The following is a 14193-nucleotide window of genomic DNA, read 5'->3' on the forward strand; positions in this document are numbered from 1 at the left end:
TCCCTTTATTGGTATGTGCTGTTTATAGGGTGTATGTATATTGGGTACAGATAATCCCTTTATAGGTATGTAATGATTATAAGGTATATGTATATTGGGTACAGATAATCCCTTTATTGGTATGTGATGATCATAGGGTATATGTATATTGGGTACAGATAATCCCTTTATTGGTATGTGATGTTTATAGTGTATATGTATATTGGGTACAGATAATCCCTTTATAGGTATGTGATGATTATAGGGTATATGTGTATTGGGTACAGATAATCCCTTTATAGGTATGTGATGATTATAGGGTATATGTATATTGGGTACAGATAATCCCTTTATTGGTATGTGATGGTTATAGGGTGTATGTGTTTTGGGTACAGATAATCCCATTATAGTATCATATTTATAGGGGTTAATAACAACATCCTTATATTCCTCTAAATTGTTCTCTTTTGCAGAAAGAGAAACTTCTGTATTGGAGTATTACCTCTAATCCAGAGGCTCTAAAATTATGCCACATACCCTTCCTCAAAATGGCTGCCTCCTGTTTACAGCTCCGCCATTGGAGGTTGTCATGGCGATGTCTGGAGCAGGGTTTGGGCCTACACTTTAGGTAATAAACTTGTGAAGAAATGAGAAGCGCGCTGAAAGTGAACAAGACTGGAATTTATTGATAACATTCTCATATCTTCTTCGCGCTGACAATTACAAACTTTCATTCAAATGAAAGAAAAGGAAAAAAGAAACCATTTTCAACAGCGAAGAAAAAGTAAAAAAAAAAAAATGGTTTCCGTCTGGTCATTAAATGAGGGCCAGAGGAAAAATACCGGGGTGGAAATGAGCTGGTGGGATCCGAAACCAGTTAATTTAACAGTTTATTTAAAGAAAGAGTAACACACAATTTCAAATCTTACATATATTATGAAAAAATAATTACAAAAGGAATTTGTTTTTATTTTTTATTTTCTGGACGTGAAAATCATTATCTTTACTTTCAGTGGAAATTGGGTGGAAAGACCGATGAACCGGGTTTAGGGGGCTAGTTAAAAATTATATGGGTGACACGTTTACCTGTGTATTTAGCAGCCCCGCCATTTTGCTAAGCAACCAGGTACAATCACACGACCTAGACATATTGATGTTTTTCTGCAGGGATATATATATATATTATATTATATATCAGGGGAGGCCAAGTCCAGTCCTCAGGGGCCACCACCAGATCAGGTTGTAAGGATATCCCTGCTTCAGCACAGGTGGTGCAGTCATTGAGCCACTGATTTGAGTCACCTGTGCTGACGCAGGGCTATCCTTAAAACTGGTCGGTGGCCCCCGAGGACAGGAGAGGAGCAACCACCATTGAAAAGGGTTCATGAAAATGTCAACACTTCAAGACGTACTTCTCTGAACGAGTCAAAAAGTACTGCGCAAAACACCGAACAAATACATCAATAACTGTTTGGAGTCCAGTTTTAATATGAAGTGAGGGAAGATGCACAACCCTCCATGATACAGAATAATTCAAGAACAAATTCACGTTTTTTTTTTTTGGTCACGGACTTCACATAGAATCGACAAACATCTTATACAGAAATATTTCTTCTTAATACATATTTCCCCCCGACCACAAATAATAATAATTAAAAAAGTTATTTTAGGTATATACATGCATTTGATGACATTCTGGAATGAGGTATTAGCACCATAAAATATTGCACCAAACATGGGTTCCTGTTGCAAAAATAGAACACAGATAAAATCGGCAGTTGAAAAAAAAGAAATGTCCCTACCCTTTGCCTTCCAGTTTGGCCACCTGAGGCGCTATATATATATATATATATATATATATATATATATATATATATATATATATATATATATATTAGACTGTAAATATATATTTATTTTGTTGTTACAAACTGCAAATAAGAGAGGTCTTCCACATCAATATATACAAAGGGATTTTATTAGGAGTCAGAGAGAAGGGTTGGAGATCCGCGGGAAATTACAAATGTTATTTTTCATAATACATTACGCTGTATCCATTCAACAACAATGGGGTCACCTTGTAAGGTTTGGGGTTCTCTTTTTTTTTTCTTCCCGTAAGGCCCCATAATCAGAGGCACATGCAAGTTTTGGAAATGGTTATGCAAGCCGTAGAATAGACCACTTAGAACTTCGCATATTGTTAACCGACTCGTCGTTCGGCGGAGGGGTTAATAGCACCTATGATGGACGCAGCCTGACATCTCTTCCAGCACCAAAAAGAGCTTCCCGGTAATCGCGCGTCTAAGTCCTTCATATTTTTGGCCCATGCCTTTTGCGAAAGTCATGCGACTCTGCTACAAAAAAAAAAAGGAGGTGGACAAGTAATTTCTAGGCAATTCATACACAGCAAGATTTTTCCACTTTATTTATCTTTCCATCTGCTTTCAAAACTTGCACGTGGCGAGACGCGCCTTTGGTCGTATTCAAGCGTGACGCCTTAAAAAAAAAAAAAAAAAAAAAATGATTTATTTATTTAATACACTTTTTTTTGTTTTCTTTAAAGCCGTTAATGTCTTAACCCAAGAAGCAGGCCGGGCCGACTTCAAATCCGAACTTCTGGTTCTGGTCTCCAAAGTCACTGATCATCACGTCGGCGATCGGGAGCTGATCTATCTTGAGGGTGTTGATTTCAATGACTGTCCGTGAGTAGCCTTTTCTTGACTGGAAGAGAGAAATCAGATAAATGAATTCAAGATCTTATATGGTGGCACAAAGCTGCTGTTGGTTGTGGGACGTCAAGAAGAGACCTGTGAGTTTTAGAAAGCTCTGTGCATGTGAAGAAGAGATCTGTGAGGTTTGGAAAGCTCGGTGCATGTGAAGAAGAGACCTGTGAGGTTTGGAAAGCTCTGTGCATGTGAAGAAGAGATCTGTGTGGTTTGGAAAGCTCTGTGCATGTGAAGAAGAGACCTGTGAGGTTTGGAAAGCTCTGTGCATGTGAAGAAGAGACCTGTGAGGTTTGGAAAGCTCTGTGCATGTGAAGAAGAGACCTGTGAGGTTTGGAAAGCTCTGTACATGTGAAGAAGAGACCTGTGAGGTTTGGAAAGCACGGTGCATGTGAAAAAGAGATCTGTGAGGTTTGGAAAGCACTGTGCATGTGAAGAAGAGATCTGTGAGGTTTGGGAAAGCTCTGTACATGTGAAGGAGAGACCCGTGAGTTTTAGAATGCTCTGTTCACATAAAGAAGAGACCTGTGTGGTTTAGAAAGCTCTGTATACGTGCAGAAAAGACTAAGGATGGGAAAATGTTCTAGTTTTGTAAATAAATAAGCAGAGAAATAGCACATTCAAGCGTGAAACAGTAAAATATGGTTCTGTTCCTAAATCATTTGTGTGTTTTGGTTCTAAAAATCTTACAGGCTTTGTATTTGAGGAGTACGGTTCTGGTTTCACACCCCCCGTTTTTCTCATCCCTAGATCTGTGATGTTTGGAAAGCGGTATTCCATGAAATGAGTAATACTCCACATTAGTATACCATCTATCTTACTAGTAAGGTGTATATTACAGTTAGGCCATTCACTGATGATATATATTGACTATTTCTATATATCCTTTTACTACTGCAGGCTGTCATTTTGTACGGGTGCCGTCACCCCCACACCTCCACCTTGTTGGCAGGTCTGGGAGTGTAGGGTTCCTCCTGTCATCTCACTGCAGGTAGCAACAGCTCCCTATTCCTCCTCTCCCAGTCTCCTTTTGAAGCACTGTCTGACTTTTCCCTCGCTCAGTAGTTGGTCGTCATCTATGAACCACCTAACTACATGCTTTCCTTCAATTGTTCCACCGGACTTTGAAGAAAGGAGGAAACACAGGCTTCAGACAGCTTCTCCCTTCTCCTGGGAAAAGTCAACGGATACATCGATAAGGCCACTGTTTCCTGGGCCTTAGCCAGTGAATTGGTTTCCAGTACACACAAGGACGGCCACTTCTTGGACTTTGTATTTAATAGAAACGACTCACTTTGTGACTTCAGCGTCTCCTCTTTTCCACTATCGGATCATCATTTCCTCCCCATTATTTCTCGGACCTCCCCCTGGCTACACACGTAACCTACATTCCTTTGACCTCTCTGACCGTGAACCCACCCTATTCTCTAATCTCTGATACATTTCATTGTATCCTTTCCTCCTCCCTTAACAAGCATGACTCTCTTCTTCTCAGACGCACAAACCGCTCCAACCTGCAATCTTGAATTACCACCTCTACACACACCTGCACTCGCGGAATGGGACATTTGGTTGCGGCCGTTTTGCCACTTCCAAACGGCCGCTGGGCGTTTGGTCGCATACTGACCCACCGTCGCAGACGATACGCCGCTGGAATTCCTGCCTACGGCCGCTTCTAATGTAAGTTTTATTACTGTTTAGGGTAGGGGGTTAATAGTCCTTCCTAACACCCCTCTTTCTACCCTCACCAGTCACAGAATTGGATTGGTCTCGGCTGCTATACTCTCCATCGACTACGTACCTTAGAGCCCTGACTCCATTCTATCACCTCACCTGACCCCCTACTCCCACTCTGCTCCCTATACTAGACACTGCTCCTTTCAAACATGCAATAGTCACGACCACCCATCAAATCACCACGCTTGATCTTCTTCCCCCCCTCCGCCCTTTTAACTATCTCCCCGGTCTCTCTCCTGCTTTCTGCACCCAAGCTTCTTCAATGTCTCGACCATTCGTGATGACTCAATTTCCTTAACGCTCATTCCACAGAAACGGGCGCTCGCCAAATCTCAACGGCTCCCACTCCCTTCTACTTTTGCTGGACCACTCTCTAGACACCGTTGGCCAACCTCGACTCCTCCAAATAGGTCACTCCACCGGTATCTGTAACAAAGCCCTTCCTGGTTCTCTTCCTCTTTATAACTCATGGGTTGGCGAGAGCTTGTTGAAGAATATTCTACTTTTACATATGTAGCTTAAGCCTCCATCATATCCCCTCGCCTCAGGCGTGGTTTTTTTTCCTATCCTTCAGATCATTCCTCACAATATGTCAATACAATATCTTGCTCGTACAAGAACGTACCTTCACAATGGATATTAACAGCCCTGTTGTTGATTCAGAGCCGGTATTGATTGGTAAAAGCATTCGGCATTTGGAAAACGCTTTCATAAGTCAAGGGGCTGACATCGTCATTGGAAAGATATCTAATTGCTTCATGTTTTGCTGTAATATTTATTACACCTTTCCGAGCAAGTTAATACACAAGTCTATCAGCGGCAGAGGTGAAACAATTATTTCAGCGCGTTCGCAGCCAGGATGTGTGCGTGCGGGTTTGGAAATCACTCGTTGCCGTTTATCCATCAGTTTTAATGATGAACTAAGGCCCCTTTCAAATACGCAGTGAGAAGATCAGTCAAAGAAAGCCTTAACTATTTATTTTCCTGTATATAACCCCTCCCTATAACTTCTCCTATTACCCATATAACCCCTCCCTATAACTCCTATTACCCCATATACCCGCTCCCTATAACTCCTCCTATTACCCATATACCCCCTCCCTATAACTCCTCCTATTGCCCCATATAACCGCTCCCTATAACTCCTCCTATTACACCATATAACCCCTCCCTATAACTCCTCCTATTACCCCCTATACCCCCTCCCTATAACTCCTCCTATTACCCCCTATACCTGCTCCCTGTAACCGCTCCTGTGGCCCCGGAGGGCTCCCGGCGGAGGGACACTCACCGCGCAGCCGTCGTGCAGAGCTTTGATGAAAGGGTTGTTGTCGTAGGATATTTCCTCGTCGTTGGCGCCCAGGAACCGCAGGGCCTTGTCGTAGCTGTCGGTGACGGCATCGTGCCAGGCCACTGATTGGTGGCAGCTGTAGGTGAAGTTTTGCCGGGCGGAGGCGCTGAGCAGCTTCAGGAATGTCATCTGAACTTGGTTAATGGCGTTACCTTCGATGTCCACGTAGGAGAGCTTGGGGGGGGGGGGGGGGGGGGAGAGACGTGTTAGGAGAACCCCACAAAATGTGCGCTCATTCCCCTGCTGGAAGTGCCTTGAGATACTCAACACCGTTATACAGCGCAGCATGTGCATGATCGAGAGATGGAAGTGTATAGAGTTGCTCATCGTTATTATACAGCGCAGTGTGATCGTTATTATTGTATAGATACTCATCACCACTATACAGCGCAGCATGTTCGTTATCAGGGGCTTGATGTGTACAGAGATGCTCAGGATCATTATACAGCGCAGCGTGTTCATTATCAGTGTATAGATACTCTGCATCATTATACAGCGCAGCGTGTTCATTATCAGTGTATAGATACTCTGCATCATTATACAGCACAGCGTGTTTATCATCAGTGTATAGATTCTCAGTATCATTATACAGCGCAGCGTGTTCATTATCAGTGTATAGATACTCTGCATCATTATACAGCACAGCGTGTTTATCATCAGTGTATAGATTCTCAGTATCATTATACAGCGCAGCGTGTTCATTATCAGCGTATAGATACTCTGCATCATTATACAGCACAGCGTGTTTATCATCAGTGTATAGATTCTCAGTATCATTATACTGTGCAGTGTGTTCATTATCTGTGTATAGATACTCAATATCATTATACAGTGCAGCGTGTTAATTATCAATGTATAGAGATACTCCGCACCATTATGCAGTCTGGTGTGTTCATTATCAGTGTATATATACTCAGCAGAATTATACAGCGAGTGTATTCATCATCAGTGTATAGTGGTACTCAGCATCATTGTACAGCGCAGCGTTTTCATTATCGGTGTATAGATACTCATCACATTTGTACAATGCAGCTTGTTCATTATCATGGGGTATAGAGAGATACTCTAAATCATTATACAGCACAGCACGTTTATAATAAGGGACTGGAAGTGCAGAGATACTCAGCATCATTGTACAGTGCAGCATGTTTACTATCAGGGGTGGAAGTATATTGAGATACTCTGTATCATTTTACACCTCTGCTGGGAGTCTATTCCAAGAATCCACCACCCCTTTGTTACTCCCTTCCCATAAAACTGTTGGAAGGGCGAGGAGTAAAAAGGATGGGGCGATTAGTAGCAGCGACCCTGTGCTATACAGAGACGACACAATCATACAGAGAATATTATCCGTGATCTTCCCACACGTACCAGCTTCCCTCTCTTAAATTCGCTGAACCACGAGCCCGGACTTTCTTTGGGCCAGGATGAAATTCGGACCTGTTTGTGATGAGAGTGAAACAGAGTTTATTTTACCTGCTGGAATACATTAGGGACGTGGCCTTAACCAATCAGAATCCTCCAATATGGTCAGCCACCGACACACACTACTGGTCCGCCCCTTCATTCCTAATCCTTTTATACATCCAATATACATCTTCATGGGGTTATTGGAAGACTTTTTAACCTGTATGTGTCAGCTTTGTGCATCTTAAATACAACTTTATCATATTGTTTGCCTCCAGCCCGTACAATTTTTCACTGCAGTGCTCCGCCATTTTGTTTTCTTCCATGCCAATCGATATGGCAGAAGCACACCTGGAGAAACATTTGGTACTGTGAGTACACTCTTACCCGCTATGTGATTGAATTACACATGTGGAAGTGCCCAGGCCAGTGCACCCTTACTCTCAATTGGCCCTACGGGGTTAGGGATCACTGGTTTCCCTCCAATTTAACTCCTTCCCTCCCCTTCATTTTTAGGCTTCAGTCCAAGGTTGACATCGATCAACAGATGAGATCGATGACCGTCATACACCCCCTCTAATAATTATAACAGCTTTCTTTCATATAGCACTTTTCTCCCAATTGGGACTCAAAATGGGTCACAATTACAGTATTTTACAGACACAGTTCCTGCCTAGATGACTTTACAATCTATGTTTTTGGTGCACAGGGAGATAAAGTGACTTGCCCAAGGTCACAAGGAGAGGATACCGGGAATTGAACCAGACACCGCTGATTCACACAGTGTGAATGTTGTCAGAGTCTTTACTCACTGAGCAGCTCCTTCTCCCAAGACAGGTCCATCTATTTTAAGGGTTCTGAACAGTCCAATAGTGTCAGAAGGATATCCTTCCGGTAGGAGGTTTTTCATTGCACCAATAGGGATTTCTCTCCCCCCCCCCCCCACCCCGCTCCAAAGAACATTACTGGAAGAGATGAAGGCCCGAAGCGAATCCGAGGTAACCCAGCCAGGGCATTATTGGCCAGTAATGCCCTGTTCTGAGGGGATTATTACTATTACACTTTTGTAGTCATATTGATTTTTAGCAGCATGATCGTCTACATCCTTTTGCTTTTACTGCACATGTTTATTAAAATGAAATTGTACATACACACAGCCCCCTCTATATACACACACTCTGCTGTCCCACCTCTATACACACACTCTGCAACAACCCTTCTATATACACACACTCTGCTGTCCCACCTCTATACACACACTCTGCAACAACCCTTCTATATACACACACTCTGCTGTCCCACCTCTATACACACACTCTGCAACAACCCTTCTATATACACACACTCTGCTATCCCACCTCTATACACACACTCTGCAACAACCCTTCTATATACACACACTCTGCTGTCCCACCTCTATACACACACTCTGCAACAACCCTTCTATATACACACACTCTGCTGTCCCACCTCTATACACACACTCTGCAACAACCCTTCTATATACACACACTCTGCTGTCCCACCTCTATACACACACTCTGCAACAACCCTTCTATATACACACACTCTGCTGTCCCACCTCTATACACACACTCTGCAACAACCCTTCTATATACACACACTCTGCTGTCCCACCTCTATACACACACTCTGCAACAACCCTTCTATATACACACACTCTGCTGTCCCACCTCTATACACACAAATACACACACTCTGCTACCCCCCTTCTATATATACACACTGCAGTTCCCCCTCTATACACAGAAATACACACTGCAACCCCCCTCTATATACACACTCTGCAGTCCCCCCACCCCCTCTATACACACAAACACACGCACTCTGCAACCCCCTCTATATACACAAACATGCTGCAGCTCCCCCTCTACACCCACAAAACACACACAACACACACAGCAGACCCCACAACCACAAACACACACTGCAGCCCCCTGTAAACCCACACACACCAACAAAACACAATCTGCGGCCCTCCTCTACACCCACTAAACATTCACCAACAGAAGACACACCGCAGACACACACACCAACAAAACACTGCTGCCCACTTCAAGACCCCAAAAACACACTGCAGACAGACAGACAGACAGACCCCTTTCTCCTCACTCTCCTGTGCGGAGCTCTCTGCAGGCAGGGAGGGGGAGGAGTCAGTGCCTGGCTGCAGGCAGGGAGGGGGAGGAGTCAGTGCCTGGCTGCAGGAGGGTGGGGGAGGAGTCACTGCCTAGCTGCAGGGAGGGGGGAGGAGTCAGTGCCTGGCTGCAGGCAGGGAGGGGGAGGAGTCAGTGCCAAGCTGCAGGCAGGGAGGAGGGAGGAGTCAGTGCCTGGCTGCAGGCAGGGTGGGGGAGGAGTCAGTGCCTGGCTTTGATAAGGGGAGGAGTCAGTGCCTGGCTGCAGGCCGGGGGAGGAGTCAGGGCCTGGCTGCAGGCAGGGTGGGGGAGGAGTCAGTGCCTTGCTGCTGCCTCCTGTCCAATCACCTTGCCTGTCTGAGAGCTGCTCTCACTCTGTGGCCCTTGGAGTGCCAGACCTCATGGCGTGGTAGCCACGCCATGGAGCACACACAGGGTAAACACAAGGCCAGTCAGCTGAGTCGTACTCACTCCTTCGGATTTCTTGTCAGCAGATATGCAGGTCTCCCCTCCTGCGGTGAAGTTGCAGTACACTTTGAACGAGTCTCCAGAGCAGCCCTGGTTGGGATCGATCCAATATTCACCTGGACAAAAAAAAACAAACCATCAGAGAAACAGGAAGTTATTAAACATCCTGAAGTGGAAGAAGCCATTCAGTGTTAATGTTTTTGAAGTTGTTAAACCCAGTGTCAGCTAGCACACAGAGATATTGCATAATTATACGGCAATATTATAGTCAAAGAAATCCATTGTGAGATTGGCTACAGATGGAAGATCTTGCGCTGCTCCCTTCATTTTCAGCGTGCCTGAGGTCAGGCTGCAGACCTCCGCCACTTCTGTGACATGCAATCACAGGACCGGGACTGGCGCCCGGGTGCCGGAATCGGCAGCAGAGAGGACTCCATTTCCATTTGGATCGGGCTGGCCGCTCCGTTGGAGTCCGATCACCCTCTAGAAAACGAGCATGTGCGCATGACATACCTAGAACATAAGGGACCTCCTGCGTTCCAGGTACATCCTAATGGGACTGTCAAGGTTAGTTTGTCTCCTGGAATATCTATGGCTCCGGTACAACTTACTTTGCGGCTGCAATATCTTTGTGAGTGTACATTTATGTGAAGCAGGTATTACTGTGAGAAGGACCGAGTCTCCAGTCCATACACCGCTCCGCAGTGTTGTAGAGCAGGCTCTCTGGCACTCACAGGGTTAGGGTATCCAGCTAGTTATTCAATTTCAGAATAAATACCGATTTTGAAATGTTATCTGAGCATTTTCCTCCCCTCCCTCTTTCCTCGGGCAGAGCAGAGCTGTGGATCCGAGGGGAATAATGAATATAAACAGGCTATGCATTGGGGATGGAATTGTATTCGCTTAAATCGACGTGTTATCAGTCAGGGAAGAAAATGATCTCTGCTTTCTCTGCGGCAGCGCGTGGAGGCGGTGAGGTGGAATTCATTGAGTTTATTGTGGACGTAACCTTTTCACCACCAGTGAATTTACATTGGAAGAGCTGGGCGAATTTGAGCAATGTTGCCTGTTTCTGTCAACTTACCAAATGAGCCGTTTGAATTAAGTTAGGCGAATAGACGTGGAATTCGCCATTAGAGTTTCCCCGGCATTTTCTCTTAACCCTTTGAGTGCCGGCAGGGCCACGGTACCGGAGTGCCACCACCTCTCCGGCACAGTGCAAATCGCGGAGTGCCAGACACCATGACATAGTAACGTGGGCTCTCACCAGGGCCGGCTGGCAGTTTTGTGGGGCTCGCTGCAGTGGGGTGTTGCCGGGGGAAATCACGGGGGCCTCTGTAAGTGCCTCTTACCTTCTCCAGAGCGGCATCTACTCCTGCTATGCCGCACTGTCATGGCAACGCGGTGTCATGTGATGTCACCGCGACATGTTGCCATGTGACGTCGTGTTGTCATGGCGACGCGTGATCACATGATTGCAGGAGAAGATGACGGCTCCGGAAGAGAAGGTAAGAGACACGGGCGCCCTGCGCTCTCCCCAGGAAATTAGTTTAAATGTTGTGGGGAAGAGCGCAGGGCCCATGTAACCACGGGCTCTGTGCAGTGGCATCGTTGGCACTGCCATCAATCCGGCCCTGGTCACTAACCTCCGATACAGGTTATCTCACCCACATCCCGTGTTTTGTGGCACTGGCGGTTAACGCAGAATCGCTGTGATAACCAGTTTGGGAGGCTGGCGAATGTTTCCCCCTTAAGTAAAATCTTCACAGTTGGTGAATGTCCAACACCTGCAAATTGCCGCGTTCCGCTTACCGTCCGGGAGTTCCGGGTGGCAGAGCTGAAGGTCTTTGCAGGTCCTGGCCGGGTTATTCTGGGTACCCATGGGATATTTCATGCGCTCAATGTCCTGCTTCAGGGAGTTGAGGGAGCCGAAGATCTCCTCCATCCCGTCGGTGTACTCCAAGATGTTGTCTCCTGCGTCCGCCATCATGCCGTCTGAGGACCTCCGGGTCTTCTTGGGTGACTGGATGGGCAGTGGCTGGATGACTTCGCCAGGTGGACCCTGTTATGACGCAGACAGATTTTTGTATACAAATTTTAAGGTGTGGGAGGATATTCACAAAAAGGATTAAAGCGACAATCAATGAGAGGACAATACCAGTCATGCAGGGCGTCTCACTCACTGGCAGACACTCTCCCTCATGCAGGGCGTCTCACTCACTGGCAGACACTCTCCCTCATGCAGGGCGTCTCACTCACTGGCAGACACTCTCCCTCATGCAGGGCGTCTCACTCACTGGCAGACACTCTCCCTCATGCAGGGCGTCTCACTCACTGGCAGACACTCTCCCTCATGCAGGGCGTCTCACTCACTGGCAGACACTCTCCCTCATGCAGGGCGTCTCACTCACTGGCAGACACTCTCCCTCATGCAGGGCGTCTCACTCACTGGCAGACACTCTCCCTCATGCAGGGCGTCTCACTCACTGGCAGACACTCTCCCTCATGCAGGGCGTCTCACTCACTGGCAGACACTCTCCCTCATGCAGGGCGTCTCACTCACTGGCAGACACTCTCCCTCATGCAGGGCGTCTCACTCACTGGCAGACACTCTCCCTCATGCAGGGCGTCTCACTCACTGGCAGACACTCTCCCTCATGCAGGGCGTCTCACTCACTGGCAGACACTCTCCCTCATGCAGGGCGTCTCACTCACTGGCAGACACTCTCCCTCATGCAGGGCGTCTCACTCACTGGCAGACACTCTCGCTCATTGAGGGTGTATCATTTAATGGAAGGCTGTCTCATTCATCTGGAGTGACACTAACTCACTTAGTGGTAAGTCCTCATTAGTTGGGAGTGCTGATGAACTCCATGAGATAAACATAGTTATACGTGTTGTGAATGTATAGATCCGGTTTACGCATAACGTGCCGGTAACACCTATAACAGGTAGTATGCGCAGCTCATCAATCCCCTGTCTGTACCAATTAGCTGGAGGTTCTGAGCTTTCACCAGTAAGATTCAGAGAAAGACAATGGGCTCTGAACATCCTACTGTCAGCCAACCTGAGAACAAAGCGATATCGCTACACCAGTGTAATACCCAGTGTAATACCCAGTGTAATACCCAGTGTAATGCCCAGTGTAATACCCAGTGTAATACCCAGTGTAATGCCCAGTGTAATACCCAGTGTAATGCCCAGTGTAACGCCCAGTGTAACGCCCAGGGTAATGCCCAGTGTAACGCCCAGTGTAATGCCCAGTGTAATGCCCAGTGTAATACCCAGTGTAACGCCCAGTGTAACGCCCAGTGTAACACCCAGTGTAATACCCAGTGTAACGCCCAGTGTAACGCCCAGTGTAACGCCCAGTGTAACACCCAGTGTAACGCCCAGTGTAACGCCCAGTGTAACGCCCAGTGTAACGCCCAGTGTAATGCCCAGTGTAACGCCCAGTGTAACGCCCAGTGTAACACCCAGTGTAATACCCAGTGTAATGCCCAGTGTAATACCCAGTGTAATACCCAGTGTAATGCCCAGTGTAATGCCCAGTGTAATGCCCAGTGTAATGCCCAGTGTAATGCCCAGTGTAATGCCCAGTGTAATACCCAGTGTAATACCCAGTGTAATGCCCAGTGTAATACCCAGTGTAATACCCAGTGTAATGCCCAGTGTAATACCCAGTGTAATGCCCAGTGTAACGCCCAGTGTAATGCCCAGGGTAATGCCCAGTGTAACGCCCAGTGTAATGCCCAGTGTAATGCCCAGTGTAATACCCAGTGTAACGCCCAGTGTAACACCCAGTGTAACGCCCAGTGTAACGCCCAGTGTAACGCCCAGTGTAACGCCCAGTGTAACGCCCAGTGTAACGCCCAGTGTAACGCCCAGTGTAACGCCCAGTGTAGTGCCCAGTGTAACACCCAGTGTAATGCCCAGTGTAATGCCCAGTGTAACGCCCAGTGTAACGCCCAGTGTAATACCCAGTGTAACGCCCAGTGTAATACCCAGTGTAATGCCCAGTGTAATACCCAGTGTAATGCCCAGTGTAGTACCCAGTGTAGTACCCAGTGTAATACCCAGTGTAGTACCCAGTGTAACGCCCAGTGTAGTACCCAGTGTAATGCCCAGTGTAATACCCAGTGTAATGCCCAGTGTAATACCCAGTGTAATACCCAGTGTAATACCCAGTGTAGTACCCAGTGTAACGCCCAGTGTAATACCCAGTGTAACGCCCAGTGTAGTACCCAGTGTAGTACCCAGTGTAACGCCCAGTGTAATACCCAGTGTAACGCCCAGTGTAATGCCCAGTGTAATGCCCAGTGTAATACCCAGTGTAATGCCCAGTGTAATGCCCAGTGTAATGCCCAGTGTAATG

At 46.6% G+C, this 14193-nt stretch overlaps 1 protein-coding gene across 1 annotated transcript in view; it reads right to left on the reverse strand.

Annotated features, from left to right (window-relative positions):
• Window positions 1-639: 639 nt before the first annotated feature.
• Window positions 640-14193, reverse strand: part of LOC142503339 (collagen alpha-1(XI) chain-like) — a 30301-nt gene continuing 16747 nt past the window's right edge. The window contains exons 11-15 of the mRNA XM_075615493.1: window positions 11631-11880; window positions 9822-9934; window positions 7162-7230; window positions 5731-5964; window positions 640-2700 (exon numbers count right to left, since the gene is read on the reverse strand). Of these exons, the coding sequence (XP_075471608.1) occupies window positions 2554-2700; window positions 5731-5964; window positions 7162-7230; window positions 9822-9934; window positions 11631-11880 (813 nt within the window). The 3' untranslated portion in view covers window positions 640-2553. The remainder of the gene's footprint in view (window positions 2701-5730; window positions 5965-7161; window positions 7231-9821; window positions 9935-11630; window positions 11881-14193) is intronic.

This window comes from Ascaphus truei, chromosome 10 (assembly GCF_040206685.1).
Source record: "Ascaphus truei isolate aAscTru1 chromosome 10, aAscTru1.hap1, whole genome shotgun sequence".
Lineage (NCBI taxonomy): Eukaryota > Metazoa > Chordata > Amphibia > Anura > Ascaphidae > Ascaphus > Ascaphus truei.